The 17,491-nt window shown below is 38.5% G+C and overlaps 1 protein-coding gene across 1 annotated transcript in view; it reads left to right on the top strand.

Annotated features, from left to right (window-relative positions):
* Window positions 1-17,491, top strand: part of rnf213b (ring finger protein 213b) — a 122,975-nt gene that overhangs the window by 19,970 nt on the left and 85,514 nt on the right. The window contains exons 10-18 of the mRNA XM_028818325.2: window positions 2,707-2,926; window positions 4,721-4,773; window positions 5,508-5,667; window positions 7,878-8,033; window positions 13,087-13,185; window positions 13,579-13,701; window positions 13,802-13,976; window positions 14,508-14,672; window positions 16,054-16,203. Coding sequence (XP_028674158.2) covers window positions 2,707-2,926; window positions 4,721-4,773; window positions 5,508-5,667; window positions 7,878-8,033; window positions 13,087-13,185; window positions 13,579-13,701; window positions 13,802-13,976; window positions 14,508-14,672; window positions 16,054-16,203 — 1,301 coding nt within the window. The remainder of the gene's footprint in view (window positions 1-2,706; window positions 2,927-4,720; window positions 4,774-5,507; window positions 5,668-7,877; window positions 8,034-13,086; window positions 13,186-13,578; window positions 13,702-13,801; window positions 13,977-14,507; window positions 14,673-16,053; window positions 16,204-17,491) is intronic.

The raw sequence follows: 17,491 nt of genomic DNA, 5'->3' as shown, positions 1-17,491 counted from the left end.
GAAATATAAATGTTTTATAGCCACCCTTATTTAGTATAATAGAGAAGAGCTAAAGAGAAAGCCTGACAAGACAAAGTACAATATCTTGCTTTTAAAATTGATATGTAAATGTTTATATGTTTTTCAAGTAAAATCCATAAGCTACAAATATAAATGTTTTATAGCCACCCTTATTTAGTATAATAGTCAAGCAGTCTGGCCTTGTGGTTAAGGTATCAGACATAAAACCACAAAGTTGTTACCTTAATCCTCATCTCTGGCTCACAGTCTACGCCTACTGGAGTCATTTACCTGACTCCTAGCAGGAAAACACACTTGTTAAGTGTGAACTTGACAACCAAGTAGTACTGGTGGCTGTATAAAGGCAACTACAAAATGTCACAAGTTGTTTGCTGAGATACTTTCTTTTGCTGTGGTGGATGTTAGCAATTCATTACAAATAGAATAGAACAGCAGCACAGAATTAGGTATTGACAAATGTTGTTTAGTATGTTCCATGTTGTACTCGACACATTACATATACCACATTGGTTTCTTCTGTACGAGGTTTAAAATGGAATTATGGCAGTGTATGCTTTACACAGTCGAGTACCTAATTTGTGGGAATCCTATCTGAAAATCAAAAAAATAAATCTACTTAGTTGGAGAGAAACATTTAATTCCACCCACTGCAGAGTAGATATTAGAAGATATTGGGGGAGAAACACTGTGAATGCTAAATACTTTCCTTCCTCATAGAAACTGGAAACCAGGTTCCCATCTGGCTCATTTGCCTCATGCATTCTATTTGCATGTTCTTTGTTTATACGTTGAATCTTAAGATGCTCTGGTTTATTCTTCCTTCCATGCATATGTTGCCTAAATTACAGATACTCTTATTTTGTAATACTTTTTTTTTTTAAAGTGTGCTTATGTCACTGTGTTCATATTCACTCTTTATTGACTGCATCGCCAGTCATTGTATATTCCTGACAAGACAAGCTCTGGCCTCACCCACAATAAATACATGTTTTAGTGTTTTTCCCTCCAACTGATAATGAAGCTAGTGGATAAAATATAAAAGTAGAAAAAGATTTGAACGTAAGTTTATAAAACTCCTATATGCAACACATGAATTCCCTGGAATACAAAGTGTTCCCTAGCGCAGATTGGAGCATGTCTAATATTTCTATGTGATTTGTTTTTAATCAAGACCCCAGCTGGGTGCCGTAGTAGTTGACATATTTTTTTGGCATATAAGAGTGTCACCTCAATGCCACGTCGAGTTACAGAGAGCAAACGTTTGACTTCTGTTTTCATGTATGCACCAGGGATGTCCGATTGAATGTCACTATTAGAATATAATTTAAATGTATTTTGAAAAGTCCGAATCAAAGGCAAATACTGACATTCAGTTGTATAATAATGGTTGGTTGTTTTACCGTGTATTCATTGTGGCATTGTGTTACTCCAAGAACACTATACAAGTCTGTCATTTGTACAGATGTGTTTTTTTCACATCAATTTCAGTCTTTTCACAATTTTGAATAATTAGCTTGTATGATCATTAGTAAAATGGACTGCCTTCTCCTTAGTAAACATCTTCACAATGCATTTTACAACACCTTTTAGGACAGATTATTTTCTACCTCACGTCTCTGCTCTTAGATCTACAGTTGTTCTAACTACATATCATGATATACAGTAATCCCTCCTCCATCGCGGGGGTTGCGTTCCAGAGCCACCCGCGAAATAAGAAAATCCGCGAAGTAGAAACCATATGTTTATATGGTTATTTTTATATTGTCATGCTTGGGTCACAGATTTGCGCAGAAACACTTGAGGTTGTAGAGAGACAGGAACGTTATTCAAACACTGCAAACAAACATTTGTCTCTTTTTCAAAAGTTTAAACTGTGCTCCATGACAAGACAGAGATGACAGTTCCGTCTCACAATTAAAAGAATGCAAACATATCTTCCTCTTCAAAGGAGTGCGCGTCAGGAGCAGAGAATGTCAGAGAGATAGAGAAAAGCAAACAAATCAATAGGGCTGTTTGGCTTAAGTATGCGAAGCACCGCGGCACAAAGCTGTTGAAGGCGGCAGCTCACACCCCCTCCGTCAGGAGCAGAGAGAGAGAGAGACAGAGTTTGTTTTTCAAGCAAAAATCAATACGTGCCCTTCGAGCTTTTAAGTATGCGAAGCACCGTCCAGCATGTCGTTTCAGGAAGCAGCTGCACAAAAGATAGCAACGTGAAGATAATCTTTCAGCATTTTTAGACGAGCGTCCGTATCGTCTAGGTGTGCGAACAGCCCCCCTGCTCAATCCCCCTACGTCAGGATCAGAGAAAGTCAGCGCAAGAGAAAGAGAAAAGTAAGTTGGGTAGCTTCTCAGCCATCTGCCAATAGCGTCCCTTGTATGAAATCAACTGGGTAAACCAACTGAGGAAGCATGTATCAGAAATTAAAAGACCCATTGTCCGCAGAAACCTGCGAAGCAGCGAAATATCCGCGATATATATTTAAATATGCTTACATATAAAATCCGCAATGGAGTGAAGCCGCGAAAGGCGAAGCGCAATATAGTGAGGGATTACTGTACTTCTTAAACCACTAATGAAGAAAATAGGTCACCTTAGCAGGATGAGCTGATGAGCTTGGCCTCATTGTGATTCAGTGCTTTCTTATCGCTGAAATGTTGACTAAGAAACATCCCATCTTTTTTCAGAATTCTTCTTGAACTCATGGCTGAATACAAGCAACTTGTCGATACAGATTCCCAGCTGAAGCTCAGTTGGCTAACTCTACTTCCTATGGAAAAAACTGCGGAATATGCCAAGATGATGGCAATTGATTTAGAAGACATTGTCCACAGTGTGTTTTATAGGATGCGTGAGCTCCAAAGGAAGCTAAATCAGTACAGCAGTCAGAAAGAGAGCGACCTAAAGGTAAAAAGTGAAGCATAATACAGTATAATGGATGCACTTCTCTAGTTGTCTGACACTGTTCAGGGGGATCACCAATGTGTTGAAAAAATGCCAATTCTTGCCTTCAGCTGACCTCATTTAATTAGTCAATTGCTTTTAGTTTTGAATCTTTCACCTAAAATAGTAATGTTTTGTGATTAATGTGCTTTTCTGGTCATTTTTGCTAATAGATATTTGCTAAACATTTCAAAGCAGATCATTGCAACTATTGACACTGATATTAACTTTCTGTTTTGTTCTACTCATTTTTCTTATTTAGGCTCATGTTTTAATTTTGAAATTAAAAAAAAAAATGCTATTCTGGTTATTGACTTTTGCATAATATTTAAATGATCTGTTTGCCAAGCCCCTTAGCATCCTCTTAGCCTCCTGGTCTGTGTCTTAAATTCCCAACAGGGAACATGTCACCTTCCAACTGGCACAGTACCTCGGCTCTTAGGAGAGGGCCTTGTTGCATTGTAGTTAAATAATGTGCTGCAGGACTGAGAGTTAAGGGATTAAGCAGACAGATCTTATAAAAAAAAAAGTAATCTAAGGCCTACTTTCAGTATTTCTTGGTAATATATATCAAAACCACAATAAAATTTGAAAAGGAAACAGACATAGCCAAAACTTCTAATTGGTAACCAATGAGCATTTCTTTAGGTAACACAATGACATCTGTGTTCTTTGATTGTAAATTTTTAATTCAAAACCTTCAACACTAAGTCCTCTCCATTAAATAGCCTGTGACCAGTGACATTACTTACTACAACTCTTGTCAGTTTCCTGGCTGGCAATGCACATTCTTACCAATAATGATAAGGCCAAGATGACGGCACCCATGAAAACAAACAAAATGTTGTCAGAATAAAAAATTAAACATCATTATAAAATCCATAATCAACAGATATTAATGATGCATAAAGACCTTTCATCATCATAATATTAACAGAGCCCTTGGTCAAAACGGTGTTCAAAACATACTGCATTTTCAACATGTGCAACACATAATGATGATGCACCAACTCTGCCACCACTTTTGTGGGCCCATCAGATATTCATTTTCATGCTTTTGACTTTGTTAATAACCTTCTAATTCTGGTCCTTTTCTTTTAATGTTTTAATGTTTTTTTTTTATCATCATTACAATATTATTAGTGTATAGGACCTCCCATTGGACTCCCTTATGTATATTTCAGGTGTTTGCCTCTGTCACCGTCACTAGTGGCAGAATAAAAACAGATGACTGAACAAAACTTCACTTTCATTTCAAAACTTTCACTATACTTCCCTGATCACTGCTAATGTTCATATTATATCATATTATATTTATATTATATGATAATATTATAATATAAAAGTTTCTCTTCAAACTTTCATATCACTGCATACTCTAATCATTTATTCAAATCTGATGTTTCCAATGTCCACCTCATTGTCTTGGGACCCTATCAAGGGCATTTTTCCATTTTCCACCCCCAAAAGTTTACTATAGAGCTTATTTCCACATAACTGGTACTTTTGTGACTGTGCGCTTGCCTCACACGAAAGGCTGTCTTTGTAGTTTCATTCTTGGTTACGGAATCATCATCTTTATTTGCCTGATGCATGAAACCGTTTTTGATCACTCAGTCAGGCTCCTTAATGCCATGCTTCTAAAGATTAATCAATGCACATTGCTCAGATTTTCTTTTACACTAGGACTACAGACCATTAATTTGCAAAACACACAATTATTTGGGGTATTGGATAACTTTCTATGCTTTTTAACAGGACATCTATGACAATATTGTATTCATGAAGCAACAGATTGAAAATAAGGAAACGTAAGTGCTGCATTTATTTCTTTCATCACTTGTCCTGTGTCTTTTTCAGACTACTTTAATGCTACAATAAATTTTGTCTTTTTCATTTTAGATGAAAAGTCTGTTCAGGTTTCCAATGCATATTAACTTACACTCAGTAATCTTAAACCGCATCTTCTCTGTGTCTGTTAGGATGTTTACAGCATCCAGGTCTGTTCAGACAGTGCAGAGAATTTCATAGATGTTCTTTACTGCTTTGTTATTTATTCAATTGGTGAATTTCACATTTAACATTTAATAAATTGCAAGAAAGGCTAAGAGTGGTCCCGCTAACACATTGGCTTTCATCCATCCATCCATTTTCCAACCCGCTGAATCTGAACACAGAGTCACGGGGGTCTGCTGGAGCCAATCCCAACCAACACAAGGCACAAGGCAGGAACCAATCCTGGGCAGGGTGCCAACCCACCGCAGGACACACACACCCACACACCAAGCACACACTAGGGACAATTTAGAAACGCCAATCCACCTAACCTGCATGTCTTTGGACTGTGGGAGGAAACCGGAGCACCCGGAGGAAACCCACGCAGACACGGGGAGAACATGCAAACTCCACACAGAGAGGATCTCCTTACTGTGAGGCAGCAGCGCTACCACTGCACCACCGTGCCTCCATTGGCTTTCACTTTAATGAAAATAATTAGTCTTTTTGTATTTACTTGTTGACTTTTATTCTTTTTTATTGTATCCAGACTCCCACTGTTTGAGCCAAAAAGCTCTCTGTTCCAACATTGTATTCAAATCCACTCAATGGTTTGCACAATGACAACGTTGAGTTCTTGCCACACTGCACTGCTGTCTTTCGAGATGGTTATAAGAGTTGCTGAGGCGCAAGATGCTTTCCTTCAAAAGGTATGATGGTTTTGTTTCTGGCCAATCAGGGTTCTCACTGAGGCCCTTTAATTTGCTTTTCACTTATCATTTAAAATGATAGTTAAAATAGCCATGGTAACTTCTGCTCTGGATCTGAGTTTCACAATGCTTATTTATCCTTGATCTCGCTGCATTAGGTTATGTCAAAGGGTATATCTTCTAAATGTTAAGTAATATTCCTATCAAGTGCACAACCTTGCAGTTTAGACTCCCTGACCATTTGGTATGTGTGCAGGTGACACCTGATGATGGAAGCACTGCTAATACTTTTACAATGTTATCACTTTTTCCCGTCTTTAGAATACATTCCATCTGAAATGTGCTAAGAACACAGAACTGAGCTTTTCAAAAGAATTCTATCTTTCAACATATTTTGTCATAAATATAATTTATTCTCATTTGTTTCCCATCACATTAAAGTCAGACACATATATCCTTTTTGGAGGCTGCTGTACTTTACTGCTAATTCTGCTCAAGGCTGTTACTTACATTTGCACTGGTGCCTCTATAATGATGCCCTCCTTGGTAATCTGAAGCAGTACTAGAAGTTGAACCTTAAAGTTAGATTCTCAGAAGATGGATGAAAGTTAGCACTTGATAGAACATATGGACTAGTCAGGTTTAAAATTATTCATCGCATACATCTCTCTTAACACTCAAAAATGTACCATGGACTAGACTATACTTTTTAGAGATGTTACCAGGTACCCTCTCCCGTATGTTTTGGATATGCCTACTGCGTGCCCTCTTATGGTGTGCTGTCTTTACACCTCTGTTAGAAAGCTTTTGAAGTTTAATAAGTCCTCAACAATTTATATTCTTTATTGTGTATCACCTTAAGGACGGCACTGAGTGATCATAAAAGTTTACTGCACAATCCACTCGCCCTAATATTCTTTTCAACTGGAACATTTCAAACCCCCATGTTTAGTATGATGAACGAAAACATTTTTTTCATTATACACTATTCCAGCTCTTCGGAGATGTACCTTTATATTTATATATCAATCATTGGAAAAACTTTCACCACAGCAAGACCTTTAAACATGTTGCTGTTTAGTAGGGAAATGAGATTTTAAATATGATTGATATAAGGCATACTTATAAAATGTGTTTGAATCATAATTTCTGTAATTTACTAATATATTGAAATGGAAAGTCATTCCAGTAAATACAGTAAACATTTTTGTTTTTCATAGCACTTTTTAATTTCTCCCAGCCAACACGGGGCACAAGGCAGGAACCAATCCCGGGCAGGGTGCCAACCCACCGCAGGACACACATGGGCCAATTTTAGAATCGCCAATCCACCTAACCTGCATGTCTTTGTACTGTGGGAGGAAACCCACGCAGACACGGGGAGAACATGCAAACTCCACGCAGGGAGGACCTGGGAAGCGAACCCAGGTCTCCTAACTGCGAGGCAGCAGCGCTACCACTGCGCCACCGTGCCGCCCCGACATCTTGACATTTAGGGCTTTTTACAGCACGGACTTACACGGCTAGTAAAAGTATAATTATATTGAGATAGTACAATTGTTAGTGTTACCGCATCACACCTCCACACACAAATTCAGTTCTTGACTCAATCATTGTCAATTACGAGTTGTCAGGTTCTCCCCATTTACACGTACTTCTACCACAAACATGAATATTAGGTTAGCTGACGATTTTAAAATTACCCATTGATTCAAACTTCTGAATGCTACGGTGCCCTGACAATTTTCAGCTCCCCATGATGATGCAATAAAAAAACATGTTCCAACTGAAGGATGGGTGGAGGACATCATGAATTTGTATACGAAACTTGTGCTTCTTTGCCAATGCTTATATCTAATACAGGATTATTGGGGGCATGAGAGAGTTTAAAGGTGCCCTTCAACATAACATATGTGTCTTTGGCATACAAGTGGTGAAAATTTAAATGGATACAGGAAGAATGTGAAAGTCCTTGTTGATAGGAGCCAGGGCTCTAGTCCATTGAAACCTCAGAGGTAACACTTGTGGCCCTTTGCTGCCAGCCTGTTAAAATTCATATACAGTATGTTTTTATTTCATTTGTTATTTAAATTTTCATATGTGGGGGTTGTAATGTTTTTTTCTAACTGACAGTGGATACAATATGTAGAAGCATGATTGATAAGAAAAGTTTATTTCATATTTTTTACATTAATAATTTATGCTTCTAGGATTCCACTGTTTCTGCAGAGCTAAGGAGTAAGCTGGATATGAGCCTGGATGAGTTACAAAATAAATTCCGAAGTTGGAGGGACAGCATTTTGAGGCACCCCCCACTGACTATGCACAAGTCAGGCATCTATGTTTTTTTAAACAATGAGCTGAAGGTACTAAAAAAATCTTACAAATATTACTATATTATTATCTTTAAAACTGAATTTTATATGTATATGCTTATGGTAATTAGGGCTAATTACCTTACTACAGAGTTAAATTTTAAGAGATAGTCAGAACTTGACAGTTGTAGTCTTGTTGGATGCAATTTGAAATTTGATTCAGTATAAATCTATCAGTTTTATTGTGGTTTTACATGATTGCATAGATGTGAATTGTGAATTTCCCCTTGGGTTTAATAAAGTATCTATCTATCTATCTATCTATCTATCTATCTATCTATCTATCTATCTATCTATCTATCTATCTATCTATCTATCTATCTATCTATCTATCTATCTATCTATCTATCTGTTACTGCTGCTGCCTTATAGCTCCATGAGACTGGTCTTGTCACGATCTGAGCTGACATTTATTTCCTATTTATTAGTTTAGTTATCGTGTATAAACTAATAGGTGTGGGCAAGTACTTTACATGAGTGCACCATGCAGTTGACTTGTTTTCCACTCAGATCTGCTTGCCTTTTTCCCAGTGCTGCAAGCATAGATTCTGATGACCCTGAATGGGACAAAAGTGGGAATGGAGAACGAATGCATAGCTTCACTGTGCTGCCTGCACCTCACCTTCATGTTGTTGTTTTATTTTTGTCAGCTCAAAAGATCAAGATAAGCTTTAGGTTTAAAGTACAGTACGTTTGCCATGACACCACACCGCCTGCTTCATTCTTTATTTCTTATTTTTCAAATGTTAGTGTTTTCTCTGATAAAATATTGATGATTATAGATAAAGCAGTTTATGAAGAATTACTGTATTTATCAAAATGAATAAGAAAAATATATACATAGACCAACACTAGAAATAAATTACTAAGGTGTTTTTGGCAGTGGCTAAATCACTCCATTGAAATCAACACCTGTGTAGTGTAGAAGACCAGCCCGGCTAGACAGACACCCAGGACACACGATATCCAAACAACACACACGTTTATTCTCCTCATGTTTATTTACACAACCAAGTATAAACCAGCACATAAAACTCAGTTCTTTTTTCTTCTGCCGCCGCCACTCCTCTCCTGTAAGCTCTGTCCACTTCCACCAGACTCTGGTTCTCCAAATGGAGTGAGGTGGCCCCTTTTATGTTGCACCCGGATATGCTTGAGGTGCACCCTGATGAACTTCCTGCAGCACTTCCTGGTGTGGCAGAAGTACTGCATGGGCACGGGGAAGCACTCCAGGTGCATTTGGTTCCTCTTCCAGCAGCACTTCCTGCCATCCAGGGCTCCGGGATCATCCAGGGGCCCCCTGGCGAGAGCCACAGACACCCAACTGGGTTGAGCTTCCAAGTTCCCAATCCGTGGCCCTGATGTAATCCAGGGGGGCTGCCCTTTTGTGCCCCATGGAAGATATTGCCCCTCTCCTGGTCCTTCTCTTCTCCAGGCATCCCAGTGAGGCAAGGTCCCTGGTTGTCTGCCACAGTAGTTATGGAGAAAAGTTTTTTTTTATTATTATTATCACAAGGTTTTTGGGCCTGAATACTTTGTCTGCCAACAATGTCAAGACAGTGTTTTAAGAAAAAAAAACAATGAATTGTAAGATTTGTGTCACTTAAGATAATTACACTGCTGTGAAAGGCAAACAATGTAACTGGTGGCTAGCATTAAGTTTTAAATAAATGATGTCCTCATTGTGGAGAAGTCTCTGCAGTAGGATTTAGAGATGTTAAGATTTTTTTTTATCTGCCTTAAATTACATCATCTATACAAGAAAGTACATTTGATTAAATAATCAGAAATGTTTGTCAATCTGCCATTATTGAGGCCTTTATTCAGTAAAGCTCTTCCAGTAATTAACCTCACAATGGTTACAATTCTTTGAGAAGTGTCCATAGTAATGAGGCCCAGAGATGCAGCAGCCTTGTTGTTTTTCTTATTTATTTAATATTTTTGTTACACTGATTTTTCATTCTTTGCTTTATTTTAGTTGCTGATTTATTCATTTTGTAAACAGTGGCCTTAGTTACATGATTCTTTGTAGGAGATGTCTACAAGAGCATAGTATTTTGATACAATAGTTTTTGAATATCTAGTATCATACTGCATACACCCTGCTTTTTTTTATTTTTGCCCATGTGACTTTTGGTAGTTTCTGAAACTTGCCAGAGAGTTTGTGCTAAAGCAGCTGATAATAGTGTTTTGTAATATGCAGAGACTCTTCAGATTGAAACCTGAAGAGTTTAAAGAATAACAAAAAGAGTTAAAAAAAAAAAAAAAAAAGCCCAAAAGGACTTGAAAAATATAAATAGAAAAAAACAAAACTAGGTAGTGGGGAGCCAACCCAGACACAGACAGGCAGGAGACACATTTTGCACCCAGCACACGTTTATTTACAGAATAAAAGTGCACAAGCACCACGACACGACACACCACAACAGTCCCTTCTTGCCTCCAGTCCTTCTCCCTCCACTCCTCCTCAGGCTCTGGACTCTGGCTGATGAATAGTGGGGACAAGCCCCTTTTTATAGTGCGCCCGGAAGGACTCCAGGTGCCCAATGGGCTTCTTCTGGCCACACTTCCAGGTGTGGCAGAAGTGTGGCCAAATAAAGCCCTGGAAAGGTCCAGGATTGAGGGGGAGAAACTGTCCTGAAAATACTCGCCCCACCGGAACTTCCACACTCAGGGCGTCCCGGCCGGGTAACAGTTCCGGCCACTTGCCACAATAGGCTTGTAAATGTTAGACAAAGAAAGAGCACTGGTATTGTCCCCCTCTCCCTACTCCCCCGCTGGCCTGCACTCACAGTGCGCTAGGCCTGGGCACACTTTCGTCATCAGCCAAAACAAGATCCGAACAGGGAGTGGCAGCAGGCACGTCAAAATGATTTTCCTTATTTTGTGTTTTTTTTTGGAGTTGTGCAAAGGCTGAATAACGCTCTACCTTCGTACAGATTTATTGAGAGTGCACCACAGTGTTTTGCTGTTAATCGTGCAGCACGTACGAGAAGACAGAGACAAATGATGTTAAGGGAGGAATTTGCTGCTTTTCTTGCCAACTACAATTATTCACGTTCATCTGTAAGATGAGAATTAAAACCTGTTTGTAACTCAAATGGTACTGAATAAAATGAGAATTCCATTTCAAGTAAGCGCTGCACTTCTGCAGTAGACCAGAGAGATCCCTTTGCTGCCGTGTTTATTATCTAACTTATCGCATCATTGAAGTGGACACATTTAGCAATCACACTGTTCCTGAATCCTACCACTACTATTAGCAAACTTGATAATAAGGTTTTTGTAAGGCTTAGTGACAACATCATGAGTGACCAGGGAGAAAAGCAGTGGGTTTAGAACACAACCCAGTGGCGCTCCAGTGTTCTGAGTGTTTATTTGACAAGCCTTACAGTAAGGCATCTATCATAACAGTCTAGCAAAAGAGGGACTCTTACCTTCATGAAAGTATTGTACTAAATAATTATGATAGATGGTTTTAATGAATGAAGAAAGAATGCCCTAAATACATTTTGGCAATTTTTTTTTCTGGTTAGGCTCAGTGTAAGTCAACATAAGTAAAGTAGTGCCAGTCAGGTGAAAGAAGTACTTGGGTTTTGTTTGATATACTAGTTGCCCATCAAACAAGCCCCTTATCCGTATGCTTATTGTCCAAATCAGAGTCTAAAAACAAGAATAAAGAAGACGTCTTAAGTAAAGTCACCATCCTTTAAACACAAATGAAATTAACTTTTTTTATTGAAATATATTGAAACACATAACTTAATTTCACACTGCTTTACCATTAGTCACAAAAAAAACCAAGAAACTTGAAAATATACAGTTAACAGTTTGTCCAGAAGGGCATATCTTTTTTTTAGGATCTGTGGACCACCAGGCTGGCACCACCGCCTCAACATGACACAGACAAGCGTGGGACACAAGTTCAAGGCACACGTTTTATTTTTTTCTTTTTACTTCATGGGAAACGCCGTCTCCCGTTTCCCACAAGCCCACCACAGTCCAAAGCACCAACACAGCACAATACAATATTCTTCCTTTTCTCTTTTCTTTCTCCTCCAGTCAAGCTTCATCTTCCTCCTCCCAATTCTGGCTCTTCGAGTAGTGGCTGCTGGCTTCTTTTATACTGCACCCGGAAGTGCTCCAGGTGCTTGATGACGTAGTTTCCAGCAGAACTTCCAGGCGTGGCAGAAGAATTGGCCAAAAGAGCTCAGCAGATCCTGCTGCAGCACCCCCTGGTGGCGCCCACAGATCCCAACAGGGCTGCACCAAACTCCAACTCCCAGCTCGGTGGGAGTCCGAGGCACCGCTGCAACCCAGAGGGGCTGCCATCTAGCATCCCAGGGGAGGTAACGCGGAGGCATTCCAGCCGGGCCTCCCACAGTCCAAAAACGTGCAGGTTAGGTGTATTGGCGATCCTAAATTGTGCTTGGTGTGTGTTGGTGCCCTGCCCAAGGTTTGTTTCCTGCCTTGCACCCTGTGTTGGCTGGGCTTGGCTCCAGCAGACCCCCATTACCCTGTAGTTAGGATATAGTGGGTTGGATAATGGATGGATATTATGTTAGTATTCCCCTTGTCAAGTTTGTCAAGATTACATTATAAATTTGAATATTTTGATTTTTTTGTTTTTTTGGTTCCTGTGATGCCATATGTTGGTAGAGGATGTGCCCCACATGTGTGTGTGATATCATGGTGTGGTTTTGGTCAGCTAAACACTTAGTAAACATATTCAGTTGGTTTCTGGACACTCTTTCTGGTTCTCTCTCCTCTGAGTCACTCATAAATTAGGTTTCAACCATTTTGATCCTCTTTTGTGGAAGGACTAAATCAATTACAAAAGACACTGCATAGAGATATATGGATAACTGTGGAACTTGTGTCACCCACAGATATATTTACATGGAAGTCAAACTTATATAAATCTGTTAACATCTGGTATAACTGGATAAATGCAATAAGGTGTTTGTAGTGCTTTATAAAGATCTTTGTTTTAGCTGTGATTTAATCTCAAGTGGGTTAAAATGTATTTTTTTTATATTTATAGCTGTGGGACTGCTTATTTTCTGTAAAGTCAACTCTGGAGAGTTTTTCTGCTCAATGGGAGGACTTTATAAAGAAGGATTGGTCAATGAGGATCTCTGAGGTAGGACATTGTAGGTGTTTATAATTGTATCGTGACAGAAAATGTAGCATTTAGAATACTACATTTTCTGAAATTTAGAATTTCAGTAAATTTCTGTAGCAAAGAAGTGTTAATGTGCCAGGACAATAATATAGGTGCTCCACTGGACAATACAAATAAGGTGGGCCTGAACACTGAGATCCACTCATTAAACCCCCAGAAGATAACATATATGGTAGACTAGATTTTTTTATTCTTAAATAATTTATTTGTGTTGATTTTGTGATGATTTCATAATGTTCATGTATGTATTCTTTTACCTTGTCATGTTTGTGATAATAGACTACAGCAGTTACTAACATGGAGTTTGAATGGCGCAGACATTCAAAGAGCTTTTTCTGTATTTGCCTATAGATTAAAACTCCTGATATAATATTGGCCTTCTGCTCTGAGCATTTCCTCCCAAAAAGCATCAATCCAATTATGTATAAGTGTCTTGAAGAGCACTGCCTGGCGGAAATTTCTTCTATTTGTACGGTAAGAATATTGTGTACAGGTAACACAACTTCTTAGGTTATGGTATATGACATGGATATGTTTGATAACAGTGGTAGGAATTTTGTTGTCTTCTTTTCAGGAAGGCAAAGAATATGAGCTGCTGTCAAAGATGTCCCCCTGCATCAGATCAGCTCCATCTCAGCTTGTGTCGAAGATAATACTAGAGTCCGTCTGTAGGGCACGTGATAATAACGTGTGCATTGAGGATCAGCTGTTACAATCTCATTCAGCTCTCAACTATTTCCTTTGTCAAGGTTTGTGACTCTGGCATGAATGAACAGTGGTTAAAAAGTGTAGAGTAATATGCTTAAGTGAAAAAAGTCCAATAAATATTGTCTTACAACATGGATGTTATCTCGTCCACAAAATAGGTTAGTTTCTCAGCAGATGTTACTTTAGGTTTATGATCCATGTCAAGTTAAATTAATATCGGCACCCCTGCTCAGTTTGGAGAACTTTATGAATAGAAAGCCCTATATGCAGTAGTCCATCCTTCATGCTGAGACATCAAACAGCTCAACTGAGCCTCAGCTTCTTTATTTTAGCACAATGTTACCAAATTCTGGAAAACTCACAAAAAAAAACATAAAACGTTCAGTTTTTTACAATTTGATGAAAAGCATCACACTCTGGTAATTCTAGTCCTTTGCAAACTAGGCTGTCATTTTTTTCATAATTTGTACATTAACATCAATAATACAACATAATTAACTGGAGTTAATTACAAAGTTTTGCACTTTTCATAATTATTATACTCACCTTTCCCTCTTCTGTTTGATTAATAGACTGGAAGAACATTGACATCTCCCAGGAGGCTCGTGAGGCCCTAGAAGAAGGCCAGAAAGCTCTGATTAATTTGGCAGAGAGTCTTTTTCACGGGAACATCTGTGTATCACACCTCCTGCATATTCTCAAAAACAGGAATGAATTTGACAAGCTTTACAACCAACGTTAGTTGCTGGATCTTATTTTAATGTTTTTTAGTTATAATTTATTTTCATATTTGTCAAACCTGACATGATGCCATTGTGACCCTCACCCATAAAGCGTTAAAAATGTAACTGAAATATAAATATGTATTGGTTGACGCTTGTCAGATCATAAATAACACAGAGCTATCTGCAAAACCATAAAGTTTAAAAAATCGTTTATAGTAAAACATGATCAAGGTTTATAAGAATAAAGAACACTTACAATAACAAATCCCCCTATACCCCATTACAGTTCTGTATAGTATGGGGATACACCTGAGCAGTGAGCTGTGTAAATTGACCAGCCTAATCTTTTTCAGATGTTCATTTACTTTTCTCACTATACCTTTTCCTTATTCTTCCCGATCATGCTTCTTTATAAAAGAAGTTTTGCTTCCAGGGGAGCATCTATTTATACCCCATCCTGGCGTCAGATGTACTGTGATTTGATGCAGTGCTGCTGTCAGACTTATAAAAACAACAGTCTTTATCTCCAGCAAACAGGATGTATCCTCCACTGCCTACCTTATCATTTGTACAGAAGGACCCCAGTGCTTCTAATCTGGATTTTGGCTGGGATTATGGGAAATCCATTGTTGTTCTGTCAGAGACCTCAAGAGATTCATTGATATTAAGAGTTGATTGGGGCAATGTTAAAAGAGAACTACCTTTATGGAATAACAGATTGGAATGCGATCCAGATTGTAATAAATCTTTGTTTGTAAATGTCAGCAATTATTTAGCATAATTTTTGATCAGTTCTTGAGCATTTTTGGATGTTTAATGTTTTTGTTGTTCCGTTGGTGTTATTGTTTCCCTGTCACGTTGAAATTATTTTTGGTCGTGAGTGCTTCCATTTAGTACCACCCACCATTACGAGGTCACAGACATAATGTTTTACACTTACTGTACCCGTTGCTGGTTTCTTGATGTGAAATCAAGTGAAGTGCCGTGTCATAACATTCCTCTTATATAAGATGGTAGCACCCTGCAGCATGCATCTGTAACGGATTTGAAAATAGTTCTGTAACATCTTTCTGGCAATTCAACCCTATAAGTGAAGCATGGATTTAAAAGTGGTAGTGTAAGATTGTTTTAGCACTGCTTGCATGTAGCAGGCAGATTGAAAGTATTGTAAAATATATCTTCCATTGTTATTGTGCCCTACTGTCACTAACATAGGAATATATTTACTTAACCACTGATAAATTAAGCTTCCAGACCTGAGAACTGACTGATTCACTGTTCCTGATCAGCTTTTAAGACAAACCAGATTTTTCCCACCACACACATATTTGCTGTATAATATGTTTTTGAGGGTATTGTTATAAATTGTATCTGTTTTTTGTTTTTCTCACAGAAAAAAAGATTTCAACATCAACATACTCTAAGGTGGACCTGAAGATGGTGCTGCATTGCAGAGAGCAAGAATGGAAAGCATTTACTCAGGAGAAAGAACATGTGGGCACCCTGATAAAGATGATAGATAAGATCTGCAACTTGGTCACAGGTTAGCTATATCTTGAAAGGATTCTGGCACTATTTGTATCAATATAGTCATATCAGTAACTTTGGAAGGGTGGGTTGATGAAAATGTAATCATATCAGTAACTTTGCAAGGGTTGGTTGATGAAATGTAATCAGCGTGACATTGTTCATCACTAGTTCAGTGCTTTTTGTTGTCACAAAAAAAGCAACAGATAGTAATATAGTTGATGACTAGGGACCTGTGGATTGGATTGCCATGGGACCTTTTGTACACTGATAATCTCGTATCACATTGGAAGCAAAAAGTCTCACAGCTAAATTAAAAAACAGTTAACAGCTGGAGATAGGAACTGTGAAAGAAGTGGGTGCAATAAAGGTGCCGGGAGAAACTCAATTCAAATGCGCAGGTTGCATAGAAATGTAGTACAGTACTATGAATTAATGATGTACTGGCTTGAAGTGAAGTCTACCAGTAGGAAGTGCAGCTATTGTGTTTAGTATGTGTGAGAGAGGGATACAAGATGTTGATGTTGTAATTAGAAATTTAGATATTATCATCAGATTTGTTTGGTAAAATTAAGAATGTTCTGCTACTTAGGTGACATGCTGAGTTCAGGTGGAACAGTGAGCATTGTAGTGAGAGTAAAGGGTGATAGGGACATGGAAGAAATAGTGGGAGCTTCCCCTGGCCTGATTTCTAACGGAGGTTCTGTAATATTGAAGGATAAAATTTATGAAAGTTGTGTGAAGAGTAGTATGCTGCCCACGAGTGAGACGTGATTGATGAAGGTGAAAAATGAAGTAAACAACAGATGAGAATGATCAAGTAAATTTGTGGAATGTTACGGAGAGGAAGGCAAATACCAGATTGATAGAAAAGCCTGGTGTGGAGGCAATGAGTTGTATTGATGAGAAACTGGTTAACGTGAATCAGGCAAGTGAAGAAAATGCGGTGGATGTGCAGGTTTAGAGATGCACCGAGATGGAGGTGGACAGGAATGAGGTCCAGAGGAAGGTTGAAGAAGTTGAGGTTATATGTGCTGGAGGATGGCATGGGAAAAATTGGTCTGAACTGAGAAATCTACCCAGAACTGCAGAGAATGGAGCAAAAAGATTTAGAGGTTAGCCCAGAAAATGTGTATTAAGCTAATGATGATTTGCAGGATGCCTTTCATTGTGAGCACTGTCATAAACACCTTTACAGGGTTCTGTGCTACGTGTGTATTGCAGTTACACATTAATAGACTGACACAGAGTTGAGTAGAGAAGATGCACATATTCAGCCTGGATTTGTAAGATGGGACAGAAGA

The sequence above is a fragment of the Erpetoichthys calabaricus genome, chromosome 14 (genome assembly GCF_900747795.2).
Source record: "Erpetoichthys calabaricus chromosome 14, fErpCal1.3, whole genome shotgun sequence".
Lineage (NCBI taxonomy): Eukaryota > Metazoa > Chordata > Cladistia > Polypteriformes > Polypteridae > Erpetoichthys > Erpetoichthys calabaricus.
Note: the sequence above shows the minus strand (reverse complement) of the source record. Positions and strands in the feature narration are given on the sequence as shown.